General features: G+C 44.6%; 1 protein-coding gene across 6 annotated transcripts in view; it reads left to right on the forward strand.

The window, feature by feature from the left end:
- The window catches only part of LOC143818160 (E3 ubiquitin-protein ligase makorin-2-like), a 106,156-nt gene extending 100,914 nt beyond the window's left edge, over window positions 1-5,242 (forward strand). For all 6 annotated transcript variants that reach the window (XM_077299564.1, XM_077299566.1, XM_077299563.1 and 3 more), the window contains one exon: window positions 4,786-5,242. In XM_077299564.1, coding sequence (XP_077155679.1) covers window positions 4,786-4,953 — 168 coding nt within the window. In that variant the 3' untranslated portion in view covers window positions 4,954-5,242. The remainder of the gene's footprint in view (window positions 1-4,785) is intronic.
- The last annotated feature ends 10,981 nt before the right edge of the window (window positions 5,243-16,223 follow it).

Consider the following 16,223-nt stretch of genomic DNA (forward strand, 5'->3'; position numbering starts at 1 on the left):
AACAAGGCACACACAAGTACAGGAGGAGAGGACCCTGCCCGCGAGGGCTCAGTCTACAGGGGATGGGTGAGGAAACACTAGGAGAGGGTAGAGCTGGTCATGCGGCGGTTCAGTAGACTGGGGATTACTGCAGGTTGTAGTGTAGGCTTGTCGGAAGAGGTGGGTCTTCAGGTTCCTTTTGAAGGTTTCCGTGGTAAGCGAGAGCCTGATGTGTTGGGGTAGAGCGTTCCAGAGTATATGGGAAGCACAGGAGAAGTCTTGGATGCGGTTGTGGGAGGAAGAGATGAGAAAGTAGTAGAGAAGGAGATCCTGAGACGATCGAAGGTTGCATGTAGGTAGATACCGGGAGACCATGTCACAGATATATGGAGGAGTCAGGTTGTGAATGGCTTTGTATGTCATTTTTAGTGGTTTGAACTGTAGTCTATGGGCTATAGGAAGCAAGTGAACGGCCTGATAGAGAGGAGAGGCTGGGTAGTAACGGGTGAGACAGGTGGATTAGTCAGGCAGCAGAGCTTAGGATGGATTGGAGTGGTGCCGGAGTGCTAGAGGGGAGGCCAGAGAGTAGGAGGTTGCAGTAGTCGAGTGTCTAGGCGGGAGATAAGGGCACGTACTAGTGTTTTTGTGGTTTCATGGTCAAGGAATGCACGGATCCGGGAAATGTTTTTGAGTTGTAATTGACAAGAGGAGGCAAGGGCTTGGATAATGTGGCTTGAAAGAGAGGGTAGAGTCAAGGATCACCCCGAGGCACCGAGCGTGCAGGACCGGGGAAAGTGAGCAGCCATTGACATTGATGGATAGGTCGGGTGGAGGGGTAGAGTGAGGTTGGGGAAAGATGATGAATTCTGTTTTGTCCATGTTCAGTTTTTGAAAACGAGCAGAAAAGAAAGATGAAATAGCAGACACACATTGTGGGATTTTGATCAGTAAGGCAGTGAGGTTGGGTCCAGATAGGTAGATCTGCATGTCATCAGCGTAGAGATGATATTGTAAACCGTGGTATTCTATGAGCTGTCCCAGGCCGAAGGTGTAGATGGAGAAGAGTAGGGGTCCTAGAACTGAGCCTTGGGGAACACCGACAAAGGGGGTGAGATGAGGAGGTGGTGTGGTAGAGGGAGACACTGAATGTCATATCTGTTAGATATGATGAGATCCAGGATGGGGCCAAGTCTGTGATGCCAACAGATGAGAATCTGAAACAGGAGGGAGTGGTCCACAGCGTCGGAGGCAGAAGACAGGTCCAGGAGGAGGAGGACAGTAGTGTTGCTTGCACTTGGCGGTTAGTAGGTCATTGGTCACTTTAGTTAGGGCCGTTTCAGTTGAGTGATGTGGTCAGAAGCCAGATTGTAACTGGTCAAAGAGGGAGCAGGAGGAGAGGTGGGAGGACAGTTCAAGATGGACATGCTGTTCCAGTAGTTTTGAGGCATAAGGGGAAGGGATATCGGGCGATAGCTGGACAGAGGATGGGTCGAGGGAGGGTTTTTGGAGGATAGGTGTGATTGATGCGTGTTTGAAGGATGAGGTGAAGTTACCGTTTGTAAGTGAGAGGTTGAAGAGTTGTGTTAAGGTTGGGATGAAGACTTTTGCGAGGTTAGGGATGAGGTGGGACGGGAGCGGGTCAAGCGTGCAAGTGGTGAGGTGATCTTGACAGAAGGATGGAGAGCTTATTGACACTCATGGTGGAGAAGCTGGCTTTGGAACAGGGCGGAGAAATCAAGTTGAGGGGCATTGGGGGCTGCGGGCCAAAGCTTTGTCTGATGTTATCGAGCTTCTGCTTAAAGGAGCAAATTCTTCAGCAGAAATGAGGGGAGGGAGAAGATGCTCGGGGACGGAGTAGAGAATTGAAAGTATTGAAGCGCTGTGAAGGGTTGAGTCAGGGAGGATATGAGAGATAAGTTTGTTTTGCGGCAGTGAGCATGGATTTGAAGCTGGCGAGAGACTGCTTATATGCAGTGAAGTGCTCAGCAGAACGATATCTTACATCCCCATTCAGCGACCCTGGAAGCCCGTCTCAGTTCTTTGGTCAGGCTGGTTAGCCAGGGCTGCCTGATTCTACGAGTTTTGCTATGCATGAGCAGGGCGGACGAATCGAGTGTTGCTGAAAAATCTTAAAATGAGAAGGTGTCCAAACTTTTGGTCTGTACTGTATATTTAATTTTAAACAAACCCCACCAATATAACCTTGCTTATATTATAACCTACGTGATGGATCTACAAGAAGGCAGAAAGAACTGAAAACCCTTGGGATTTGTTATGATCTGTTTATAATCTGTATTGGCCAACTCTATATGGTATTGCTGCAGTCTTCACAACCTGTATAATAAGGATAACTTTTTGTAATTGCATGGTGAACATAAAATGCAGCAATCGCTAATGGAAATGCTTCACCTCCAGTAAAGTATTGATTTGCAATGTATCATGCTATTTATAATGTATATCAAGATAACAAACTACTATATACTATTGCTTTGACAGATATGCATAATGTCTGGCATCCTGAACTATGAGAAAAAAGTTTAATCACCCCAATGGTGCCTCTTGAAGAGAAAATTCTTCTTACCCCACACAAATCCCTAATTTGTCAGGGAACACCAAAATAGTAAAATAGATTTCTTTGAAATTAAATTAATAAATCTGTCACTAAGTATTATGTTGCTAAATGAGGGTAGTTTAAATCAGTGACTAGGGTCTTGATTCCTGCACTGTATTGCTTAGATTTTATGAAAACTGCTAAAAGAAACTATTTGTGGATTTTTCTGCAGCTCTAGAAACCTCGACTTGTGATTTTCAAAAGCCCACTCCTCCACATGCTGCCAGTTAACTAGTTAACGGGTGATATTTATCTTGCGGAGACTCGGGTATGTGCACACGTTGCGGATTCTGCTGCGGATTTTTCCGCAGTGGATTTGGAAAATCCGCAGTGCAAAACCACTGCGGTTTTCACTGCGGATTTTATCGCGGTTTCTTCTGCGGATTCCTCTGTGGGTTTTTAACTGCACTTTCCTATTGGTGCAGGTTGAAAACCGCTGCGGAATCCGCAGAAAGAATGGACATGCTGCGGAAAATAATCCGCTGCGTTTCCGCGCGGATTTTTCTGCAGCATGTGCACAGCGGGTTTTTTTCCCCATAGGTTTACATGGTACTGTAAACTTGGGGAAAACTGCTGCGGATCCGCAGCGTCAAATCCGCTGCGGATTCGCAGCAAAATCCGCAGCGTGTGCACATACCCTTACGCCTCAGCAAGATAAATTGACATGCTGCGGTCTGGAAAGACGTGCTGCATGTCCGTCTCCACAAGGAAACCGCGGATGTCAGTGCACGCATAGTATGCAGCGTCCAAACTGCAGCAGTTACTGACTGTGGGGAACGTACCCTGAAGCAACCACGTCTCTCAAAGGGGTTGTTCACTACTAGGACAACACTTTCTTGATCAAAATGTTTGGCCCCCTTAAAATAATAAAGCTTGTACTCCCCTCCTATTCCCAGGGCTCCCGTGCGGCTGCATGACATGACGCCGGCACCCAATCAGCGCTGGTGTCACTGTCCCCGCCTTCCACAAATCTAACATTTAAGTGGAAGTACAGGTTGCAGTTGATTTGACTTCCTCTTGCTGTTCAATTCGGCAGGAGGCTGCGACATTGACACCAGTGCTTATTGGGCACTGGCGTTGCGTGTCACAACAGCACGTGTGTCCCAAGAGAGCGAGTACAGATACTGCAGAAATGGTTCCAGCATGGAAGACTAGTATAGGTTTTATTTTATGTTGGCCAAGCGAGGGGTATGAGAAGAACTTGTCCAAATAATGGACAACTTAAGGTACCTTCACATTAAGCGACTTTGCAACGATAACGATCCGTGACGTTGCAGCGTCCTGGATAGCGATATCGTTGTGTTTGACACGCAGCAGCGATCAGGATCCTGCTGTGATATCGCTGGTCGTTGCTGAAATTCCAGAACTTTATTTGGTCGTCAGATCGGCGTGTATCGTCATGTTTGACAGCAAAAGCAACGATGCCAACAATGTTTTACAATGGTAACCAGGGTAAATATCGGGTTACTAAGCGCAGGGCCGCGCTTAGTAACCCGATGTTTACCCTGGTTACCATTGTAAATGTAAAAAAACCAAACAGTACATACTCACATTCCGGTGTCTGTCACACGTCCCCCGCCGTCCGCTTCCCGCACTGACTGAGTGCCGGCCGTAAAGTAAAAGCAGAGCACAGCGGTGACGTCACCGCTGTGCTGTGCCTTACGGCCGGCACTCAGTCAGTGCAGGAAGCAGACGCCGGGGACGTTACGGACACAGGAATGTAAGTATGTACTGTTTGGTTTTTTTTTTTTACATGTACACTGGTAACCAGGGTAAACATCGAGTTACTAAGCGCGGCCCTGCGCTTAGTAACCCGATGTTTACCCTGGTTACCCGGGGACTTCGGCATAGTTGGTCGCTGGAGAGCTGTCTGTGTGACAGCTCTCCAGCGACCACACAGTGACGCTGCAGCGATCGGCATCGTTGTCGATATCGCTGCAGCGTCGTTTAATGTGAAGGTACCTTTAGAGTGCGCGTTTTTTGTTTTTGCTTCCTTGCCCTCCCCCATAATGTGCCACCTTATCTCAAAAGCAGTGCTACAGCTGTCCAGGGGCTATTTACCTTTTGAAGTATATGAGATTGAATAACAATGTCAAATACAGCCCATGGACAGATATATTGATTTCTGGTTCATATGGAAAAAAAGTGATTATGCTAGACCACACTTTAAAATTCTGTATTTCAAACTTTTACAGTCCTATTCTCAGCTGGTGGGAATATGTGAAGAAGACTTCAGTGAAGATGAAGATGACTTTCTGCAGTGTGCTCTAACCCTTGCGATCATTGAAGATTGCTTTGAGCATGGCTTGAGTTTTCCTGAAGAAGTTGAAATCTTGTTGGAAGACTGTAGTGATTCTGAATGACATTTGATGAAGTGATTTAAGGGGCTGGATAACGCCTTTAGTCCACCATGCAACAAGTTGTTTTTGGGTTTTTTTCCCCTGACCAGTGTTTTTTCTAAATTCTGTGTTGCAAATGGATATTGTGCACATGTCTGGGGTTAACTGGCAGTGCTTTTCTAGCAGGCCTTTAAAATAGCCCATTGGTTCTTTGAGGCAATTTCATATTCTTAATGTTTGAAAAACCTGTTTATATTTATATATAAAAATTTTTAGAATTGTTTAAAAATATTAGAATAAAGAGTTTTGTGTATTTTGCTTCCTTCTATTTCAACATTGACCATGCTTGTATTCCTTGGAACTCTTTGCCACCAAGTACTAGTGTATAGGGCAGTGATGGGCAACCTTTTGAGCTTGGTGTGTCAAAATTCGCCAAAAAAAGATCATAACTTGGGTGGTGTCACCTTGATAAAAAAAACCATAATTTTGCGACCTGTATAGTTTAAATAACAACTTAACTCGTGTGGGGTGCCGTGATAGAGCTGCAATAATGGCAAAAGTAGAAAACAAGTGGCGGATGACCCAATGGCGGATTTTGGGGAGTTCAGAACAGTGCTATAGAAAGTTTCCACTGGTGTCAGAGATGTAGTGACCTAAGGAGAGTTATCTCCATGCATTCTTGATGAGTGATACAATTAGATTACAATCAGGGGGGCACGGGCCTCGTGAGAGCTCGCTTATGTGTTACGAGCCCATTATATGGTGGATTCTCGGATACTCATGGCTGGGGAACAACAGACCTGCCCAAAACCCACCCTGTCCCGATTAGTGGGGAGCAGAGGCAGAGCCACCCGCAAGCTTCTGAAGTATACATTCTGGAGTGCAGCCAGCATTGTGGCTGGTGCGAGGTGTGCACCAGGACAAAGAGGAAAGCTTGTCACTACAACAAAGAGATTTACAAGTGGTTTTACTTCAAAGGGCTCGAAGCGAGACACAAACGTTCAGCTTATGTAGGTGTGGGAGGAATTCATCACTTGCCTAATATTGTGCTGATCCATCGAGGCCCGGTCTCCACGAGGAATCTGCAGGTGTCCTGTAGTATCTGGGATAATGCCCTAAAGCCGCTTCATCCCCCCCATACATACGCAGAGCGTCTAGGCCTGGGACTTCCGGGAGCTGCGCCTGGCCTACCGGAAGTCCCAGGCCTAGACGCTCTGCACCGGAGCTCTGTTGTTTGGACCCACAGACCTCCTGCATGGCATCCGATCCGATAAAAAATCGGATCGGATGCCATTGTTGAGCATTCCAATCCCGCAAGTATCGGTTATCGGCCGATATTTGCTTTATCGGAATTCCGATACCGAGATCCGATACTTTTGTGGTATCGGGTATCGGTATCGAAACAACATTAATGTGTAAAATAAAGAATTAAAATAAAAAATATTGCTATACTCACCTCTCCGACGCAGCCTGGACCTCACCGAGGGAACCGGCAGCGTTGTTTGCTTAAAATTCGCGCTTTTCCTTCCTTACGTGAAGTCCCGGCTTGTGATTGGTCGCGTGCCGCCCATGTGGCCGCGACGCGACCAATCACAGCAAGCCGTGACGTAATTTTAGGTCCTTCAGGATTTTAAAATTACGTTCTGGCTTGTGATTGGTCGCGTCGCGGCCACATGGGCGACGTGACCAATCACAAGCCGTGACGTCACGGGAGGCTGGACACGCGCGCATTTTAAAATGCGGTCTGCTGCTTGCCTTCAATAATATTTAGATTGGAGTCCTCAGTGGTTGATACCTTTTTAATGGTTAACTGAAAAGATGGTAACAAATTGCAGCTTTCAAGACTACTCAGGTCTCTTCATCAGGCATAGACTAATTCAAAATCTGAAGAATCACATATTTATACACAACACAGCACAGAAATAATGCAGTAGATAAGACAGGTGATGCCTGCAATAAGACACATTTGCCTGTCTTAGGCCGGTTTCACACGTCAGTGGCTCCGGTATGTGTGGTGTCAGTTTTCTCACGTACCGGAGAGAAGGAATGAAAAATCATTGTTTTTTTTATTTTTTGTGTATTTAAAATAAAGATCCTTGTCACCACCCCCTGTGCGCCTGCCCGCTGGAAATAAAATACTCACCCGGCTCCCTCGATGCTTCCTCTCAGCGCCGCAGCTTATTCCTGTATGAGCGGTCACGTGGTGCCGCTTATTAGTGATGAATATGCGGCTCCACCTCCCATAGGGGTGGAGCCGCATATTCATCACTGTAATGAGCGGCAACACGTGACCGCTCATACAGGAAGAAGCTGTGGCGCTGAGAGGAAGCATTGAGGGAGCCGGGTGAGTATTTTCCGGCGGGCGCACAGGTGGTGGGAGGGGGGTGGTGACAAGGATCTTTATTTTAAACACAAAAAAATAAAAACAATGATTTTTTATTCCTTCTCCAGCGAACGCTGCTGGGAAGAAAGAATGAATTCCGGCTTCAGCACTAGATGCAGGGGACAGCGCTTATCTCTAGCGCTGTCTCCTACACGGTCCGTGTGGTACCCAGTCGGCACGCGGCTGCCGCTCGTGTGCCACACTGATGTGCTACATGAGCTCACGGACACGGATAACTCCGGTACCGGAATTATCTGGACGTGTGGGACAGGCCTTAAGGGGGTATTGTATTAACCTAATACTTAATCCCTATTCACAACATATGGCATAATTATTAGAGCCAGTTCACACTGCTGATCAAGCAGAAGTCTGGTGTGGAAAGCTGATATTTTGATGAATATCTACAATGACTGCTTCCTTCTTTCTTCCCAGTCATACCTATGGGAGACAGCGATTGCAGAACAGTGGGTTTTAGCAGTCCCAAAAAGACCATCCGTACCAAAATTCTGCTTGGAAAAATCTGCTGTGTGAGCTGGCTGGTACAATTGAGGAGCTGCATACCCCATCAACTACTATGATTATTTCAGGGTGCGGTGAGATTTACAGAGGCCCTGTTCCTGTGATCGGGGGGCATAAGTAGAATCCCCACTAATCCCAAGAACAGGGCTCTAACTCCCCTGTGAAATGAATGGAGTGGCTAGTCAGATATGCGTGCATTCACTCAATTCATTTGACTGGGAGTTACAAAAATAAGTGGAGCTCCCACTAAAATAAGTGTGGCCTCTCGCATGTCTGAACAGCTGCTCGTTCATTTGTGTATGTTTTTCTCATATTTCAGAAGCTATAACTTTTTGCCATTGATGTAGCTGTATGGGCCATGTTTATTGCAGGACAAGTTGGTTTTTGATGACACTATTTTGGGGTACATAAATAACTGATTTATTAACGCGTTCTGAGGGGATTGGGAAAAACTGCAATAGCATCACTGACTTCACGTTGTAAATTTTGCAACTTTACGTTATTCTCTTAGTACAATTATAGTAATTTTTTTTTATTTTTATTTTTTAATGGTCGCGTTGTCCCTTATTGCAAACACAAGTAATCGTGTTTTTTTTAATAGTCTCCTTTAAGATCCATATCTTTGGCTTTCTATGGAGCTGTGTAAGGGCCTCATTTATGTGAGGGGGGAAATGGCAAGTTTGGCAGTGTTTTTCCTGACTTTTTAATTTTACATTTTAGTATTTATATAAAAAAAATACATAAAATCATGTAGTTTTCTCACACTTAATTGGTGCCACTACTTGTTCTGTACAAATCAGTTTGCTGCACTTATCTAATATTACAAATAGAATTTAGAATGGGGGATATCGTCATTCTGTGTAGTTGGTACAGGCTCCACTATTCACAGTAGGTGATTGTTAAACCTTATCTGCAGACTGTTTGTACAGATAACTCTTTCATGCAATTAAGTTGGGTTCCCTCCAGTCCAGAGGTGTCAAACTGCATTCCTCGAGGGCCACAAACAGGTCATGTTTTCTGGATTTCCTTGTATTGCACAGGTGATAATTTAATCACCTGCACAGAATGATTCCAGCACCTTGTGGAATGCTAAGGAAATTTTGAAAACACTCATGGTTTGAGGCCCTCGAGGAATGCAGTTTGACACCCCTGCTCCAGTCCAGTGTGTATGGCCCATTTAAAATGCAAAAATGTGAAGAAAAAGCAAGTAAGGAGCGAATGTGCTCTGATAACATCTTACCCGACCATCTCAGGTGTTATCAGAGTATCTTGTAGGGCTCCTCTATTACGTTTGAGTCCCCGTGGCTCCATGTTTCACAGCTGTTAGAAAGCCTGAAAACATGCGGGATTGCCTGTTTGGGATGCAAAAATATGAGCCCTACAAGTTACTCGGATAACATCCGAGCATATTTGCTCATCACTATAGCTTATCTGATGCAGTTCAATGTGCAGGCACTCTGAGGATTTGTCCTGAGCAGATGTGAAGTATAAGAAAAAAAATTATCTGTGGAGAAACGGGGGTCAGTGGGTGCTGTCATCTGCTGCCCCAGCTGTCTTTAGCAAGACTGCATGGACCAGGGCTCATACCACTAAATGCCTGCTCTCGCTTCCCGTGGGCAATACACTAATAAGACAACACAGGGTGAGGGTAAAACAGTGAGGCAATACTTTATTGAACCACAACACACAATAGCAAACAGAACAGTCTCAGCAAATACCCAAGATGGTGCAAATTAGAGTCTCACCCTTCCGCTGACTCTGGGATTAGAGCCGCTTCCAGTGTCGCATACCCCCACCAGTGGCTCCTCACTTTTGGCAGGCCCCCACAGTGAGGAGATAACAACAAGCTTAGGAAGCTAACCCAGAGCAGTGAGGTATGTGGCCAGGTGACCCGATTGTTCCAACCTGGATTCTTTAAGGCTACTTTCACACATCAGGTTTTCAGTGTCAGGTTAAATCCGGCGAATGTTGGAAAAACTGGATCCAGTGCCGATTTTGAAAAACTGATGCGACGGATCTGTTTTTTGATGGATGCGGCTAGCCTATCTAGATTATTGGATAAGAAAGTTTGGATCATGCTCAGTTTAAAAAAACCAGATCAGGCCGCCGGATTCACCTTTTTTGCACCTTCCGCCTCCCATAGGCTTTCATTGTAGCAAACAGCTGGAAGCGCCGGATCTGGCGCTTCAGGCTTTTTCGCCGGAGACAAAAAAACATTGCAATGGACGTTTTCTCAAGAAACCGGAAGCGGCGAAAACCGGATGAATTGCAATGTCATCCGTTGCAATCCGGCACTAATACAAGTCTATGGGAAAAAACCTGATCCGGCGGCAACATTCGCCTGATCCGGCTATTTTTCAAAAAAACGGATTTAGCCTGACACTGAAAACCTGATGAGTGAAAGTAGCCTAAGACGTCTCTGGGGTTTCAGTGATGGTCAATGAAGCAGTCCTGTGTGTTTTTTCAGCCGGGTCTGAGTACCCTCAACTGAGATCCTGCAGTCACACTGACCAGAAGAAAGTCTCTATATATAGTGGCATGTAACCTGTTTTTAGATTTAACAAGTGTCCTTCAGTCTAGCATCACAGATAAGGAAAACAATGGTGATTAGATCAAGTAGCACTAGTTGCATAGATTTTCCCTATCTGCTTTCGAAGTCGCCAAAATGGCTCTGTAACATAAAGCATAGTTAGCATATCAGCTGACCTGAATTAACAAGGATAAGGCCATGTGCACACGTTCAGTATTTTTCGCTATAAAAACGCGAAAAAACGCTTACATATGCCTCCCATTATTTTCAGTGTATTCTGCATATTTTGTGCACATGCTGCATTTTTTTCCGCGAAAAAATCGCATCTCGGAAAAAAAAGCAACATGTTCATTACATTTGCGGGGATTCCGCACACCTAGGAGTGCATTGATCTGCTTACTTTCCGCACGGGGCTGTGCCCACCATGCGGGAAGTAAGCAGATTATATGCGGTTGGTATCCAGGGTGGAGGAGAGGAGACTCTCCTCCACGGACTGGGCACCATATAATTGGTCAAAAAAAAGAATTAAAATAAAAAAATAGTCATATACTCACCTTCGATGGCCCCTGGAGTGTTCCCGCCTCTCACCGCTGCATGCTGCCGCTTCGGTTCCTATAGATGGTGTGTTTCAGGACCTGCGATGACGTCGCTGTCTTGTGATTGGTCACGAGACCGGTCACGTGACAGCGACGTCATCGAAGGTCCTGAACCACACCATCTATAGGAACGGACGCCGCTGAGGATATTGGCTGTCTGCAGAGGGTGAGTATAACGATTTTTTTATTTTTTTTATTATTTTTAAACATTCTATCTTTTACTATAGATGCTGCATAAGCAGCATCTATAGTAATAAGTTGGTCACACTTGTCAAACACTATGTTTGACAAGTGGGACCAACCTGTCCGTCAGTTTTCCAAGCGATGCTACAGATCGCTTGAAAAACTTTAGCATTCTGCAAGCTAATTACGCTTGCAAAATGCTAAAAAAAAAAAAACGCAAAAAAAAAATGTGGATTTCTTGCAGAAAATTTCCGGTTTTCTTCAGGAAATTTCTGCAAGAAATCCTGACGTGTGCACATACCCTAAGAGCAGACTATTATAGTGCATATCAGCTTACAAGCCAATATTCCAGGCTTACACAAACAACTTTTTCTTCACCCACCAGAAATCAACACTCGCATCCAAAAGCCAACATACAGGTAAAAAGTCATTTCTTCTTGATTTGCTAAACATTGTCGTCTGGGTATTTAAGATATAATCTGGTTTCTTAACAGTATCCAATTAAAAAAAAAAAAGGTACTTTTTTTTTTTTTTTTAGTTAAACCAATCTTTTTATAAGGAGGATCATGCATATGACAGATAAGTAACGCATTTCAGATGCACCAAAGCATCCTTTGTTAGAACTGCTGAGGGGAAACCAGCTGTGGTATAAATATACAGGTGGTCATAAACTTTGATTTTTTTTTTTAGGGTCAGAAATTGTTGCAGTTTTTACGCTGTGTATTTATGCAGCGGCAAACCCGCAGCAGCCAGATGTTACATCATAGTGGGTGATATTTCAAAACATCCCATCTCCACTATCCGTGTATGTGTGCCTCTGGATCATCTGCAGTGATTGACTTGTGGGCGGGTTTGAGCTGAAGCATAGCATTTTCTCTTGCGGAGACACTAGTCTACGCAACAGAAATTTCACCAATAAAATGTATTGATTGCGGTAAATCTGTACGGTTCAGTGAACACATGCGGAATTACCTGCGTTCAATAGAACACAACAATAATATTCTGCATCCACAGCACTGCTACTTCCTCATCATGGGAATATAGCCCACTATGTGCCGACTAACTATATCATAAAGGTAACAGTACCACATGCTTTTTCTTCAATGGGAAAAACAAACACGTGTTTTGAAAACAAAGAACAATTTACAAAAATAACAGTACTTTTTTTTTTGTTCAGTTTCAATGATCATATCAGAATAGTGGAACATAATTTCACTGTGTACGTTGAGACCATAAAGGACGCATGAGCCTAAATTATAAATCCAGAACACTTTCCTAGTGATTAAACTTCTTCTATGGTCTTCTCCCCTACTAGCTTTCCTAACCCTCAATTCCTTACAGGATCGGACTGAGGTGTCTGAGACCCACCAGGAAAATGATCTCTACGGGCCAATCCTACAGCTATATGCAAATATCTGTGAGTCGTTATCCCCATTATAGTGGACCATCAACTGTAAAACACAGGGGGCTCCTGCACATCTACTGTGCGCCCCATAACTGGGATGTACAATTAGGGTAGTTTACATTAAAGGTTCTATGGTTAAAACAAGTTATCACCGATCCATGTGCTTCACAGGATAGGTGATCGTTTAGGTCCGACCATTAGAAACTGCACCGATCGGAAGAATGAGGAAGTTTTATCCATGACAGGACACTTACCCCCTTTTTAAAATGCAGCAGCAGTTCAGATGTCTGACCGCAGCTCCATTCTCTTTGGGGCTTCCAGAAAAAAAAAAAATAAGAGCAGCTCTTGCAGCCACAGAGTAAATGTATGGATCAGTGATCAAGTCGGACATACCGCTCCAGTCTAATGGGGATAAAAGTTACACATTCTGCTGACTGTGTCTCGGCAGTCAGACCCCCCTCCCCACCACCAATCAATACATTATCACTAATCCTGCGGAGAGGTGATTTTTTTTTCACAGGAGAACCCCTGTAAGTGCTTCTCTGACATTGTGATCCAAGTATCTAATCTCTGATATTAATTAGAAGATTTTTATTTCCATTAGAGAGAACAGATGACTGCCATATACAACACAATCCACTATACCAAGACCAATAATACCCCATACAGTGAAGAAATACCTCCACACCATGAACACATCACATAGTGACTGAATAATACTACATATTACCAGCATATAGGCACCAAATAATACCACATACAAAGAGAAATACCGCCACACCATAACTAGACTACATATTCTACCGCATAGTGACCGAATAATTCCACATACAGGGAATAAATACAACCATACCGTGACCAGACCACAAATTACCACCACATAGTGACTGAATACCACAATACTGATCATGTATACAAACCACAATACTAGCAACACTTATTACCACCAGTGACATTATACACATGAGCTCTGTATATACTGTGAGTATACAGTTAATGCAGTGGTCACTGGTGACATTATACACAGGAGCTCAGTATATAGTGTACAGGTGATACAGTGATCACCAGTGACATTATACACTGCTCAAAAAAATAAAGGGAACACTTAAACAACAAAATATAACTCCAAGTAAATCAAACTTCTGTGAAATCAAACTGTCCACTTAGGAAGTAACACTCTTTGACAATCAATTTCACATGCTGTTGTGCAAATGGAATAGACAACAGATGGGAATTATTGGCAATTATCAAGACACACTCCATAAAGGAGTGGTTCTGCAGGTGGAGACCACATCTCAGTACCAATGCTTTCTGGCTGATGTTTTGGTCACTTTTGAATGTTGGTTGTGCTTTCACACTTGTGGTAGCATGAGTGGGACTCTACAACCCACACAAGTGGCTCAGGTAGTGCAGCTCATCCAGGGTGGCACATCAATGTGAGCTGCGGCAAGAAAGGTTTGCTGTGTGTAGTGTCCAGAGGCTGGAGGTGCTACCAAGAGATGTGGAGGGGGCCATAGGAGGGCAACAACCCAGCAGCAGGATCTCTACCTATGCCTTTTGTGCAAGGAGGAACAGGAGTAGCACTGCCAGAGCCCTGCAAAATGACCTCCAGCAGGCCACAAATGTGCATGTGTCTGCACTAGCAGTTAGAAACCAACTCCATGAGGATGGTCTGAGTGCCTGACGTCCACAGATGGGGTTTGTGCTCACAGTCCAACACCGTGCAGGACACTTGGCATTTGCCACAGAACACCAGGATTGGCAAATTTGCCACTGGTGCCCTGTGCTCTTCACAGATGAAAGCAGGTTCACACTGAGCACATGTGACAAAGTCTAGAGACTCTATGGAGAGCGATCTGCCTGCAACATCCTTCAGCATGACCGGTTTGGCAGTGGGTCAGTAATGGTGTGGGGTGGCATTTCTTTGGAGGGCTGCACAGCTCTCCATGTGCTCGCCAGAGGTAGCCTGACTGCCATTAATTACCGAGATGAGATCTTCAGACCCCTTGTGAGACCATATGCTGGTGCGGTTGGCCCTGGGTTCTAATGCAGGACAATGCCAGACCTCATGTGGCTGGAGTGTGTCAGCAGTTCCTGCAAGATGAAGGCATTGAAGCTATGGACTGGCCCGCCCATTCCCCAGACCTGAATCCAATTGAACACATCTGGGACATCATGTCTCGCACCATCCACCAACGTCACGTTGCACCACAGACTATCCAGGAGTTGGATGCTTTAGTCCAGATCTGGGAGGAGATCCCTCAGGAGACCATCCACTGCCTCATCAGGAGCATGCCCAGGCATTGTAGGGAGATTATACAGGCACGTGGAGGACACACACTACTGAGCATCATTTACTTGGATCAGCCTGTAACTTCATTTTTCACTTTGATCTTGAGCATCATTCTAACTCCATACCTCCGTGGGATATTAGTTGTGATTTACGTTAATCATTTTTAGGTTTCATTGTTCTCAACACATTCCACTATGTAATGAATAAAGATTTACAACAGAAATATTTCATTCAGTGATATCTAGGATGTGGGATTTTAGTGTTCCCTTTATTTTTTTGAGCAGTGTATATTGCAGCTCTGTATATAGTGTCAGTGTACAGGAAATACAGTGATCACTGGTGACATTATACACAGGAGCTCTGTATATAGTGTCAGTGTACAGGTAATACAATGATCACCAGTGACATTATACACAGGAACGCTGTACATAGTGTATAGTGTGGCTGTACATGTAATACACTGACTCACCGGTGACATTTCTAGTTGAAGTCCTTTGCTTTTCTTCTTCAGCCAGCACAGACCGCCATCACTTATTCCAGCCAGGACTCACTGCAAAAAATAACACACAGTCATCAATAGCTGATCTCTTCAAGAGCACTTTCCCAACTTTTTCCCTGACTTCTACACTGCATCAGATAACGAAAAAAGAAACGTAGTGCCACCCTGCACAGTAACAGGATCCCCCTTTTGTTCCCTCCATGGAAAACAATTTCCTGAAAAGTAAATTATATTACAGTAGTAATAATGTTCCTAATTGGACCCTAAAGAAATTATGCTCCCCACTTGTCACCATAAACTAATATAGCATGTTCCTCATTCTGGCCCCCTTTATTTAATAATCTCACCAAGCCTTTTATCTTATAATATGCTCCAGCCTGGCCCCCCAATATCCATCCTGCCCCCAGCTATCCATACTGGCCCCATATATCCCTTGTCCTGCCCCCTCATATATCTCTCCTGGACTATACTATATATCCATCACATATGCATCCTGGGTCCCCATATATATGCATCCTGGCTCCCCCATATATAACGATCCTGGCTACCCTATATATATATATATATATATATATATATATATATATATATATATATATATACATCATGGCGCCCCAATATATATCCATCCTGGCTCCCCCATATACAGCTCTGGCAAAAATTAAGAGACCACCACATCAAAACCCTGTAAGGCCGGTTTCACACGTCAGTGGCTCCAGTACGTGTGGTGACAGTTTCCTCACGTACCGGAGACACTGACTCATGTAGACACATTAAAATCAATGTGTCTCTGCACATGTCAGCATGTTTTGACGGACCGTGTGTCCGTTTGAAAAACAGACATGTCAGTGTTCGTGGGAGCGCACGGATCACACGGACCCATTAA

Source organism: Ranitomeya variabilis, chromosome 3 (assembly GCF_051348905.1).
Source record: "Ranitomeya variabilis isolate aRanVar5 chromosome 3, aRanVar5.hap1, whole genome shotgun sequence".
Classification (NCBI taxonomy): Eukaryota; Metazoa; Chordata; class Amphibia; order Anura; family Dendrobatidae; genus Ranitomeya; species Ranitomeya variabilis.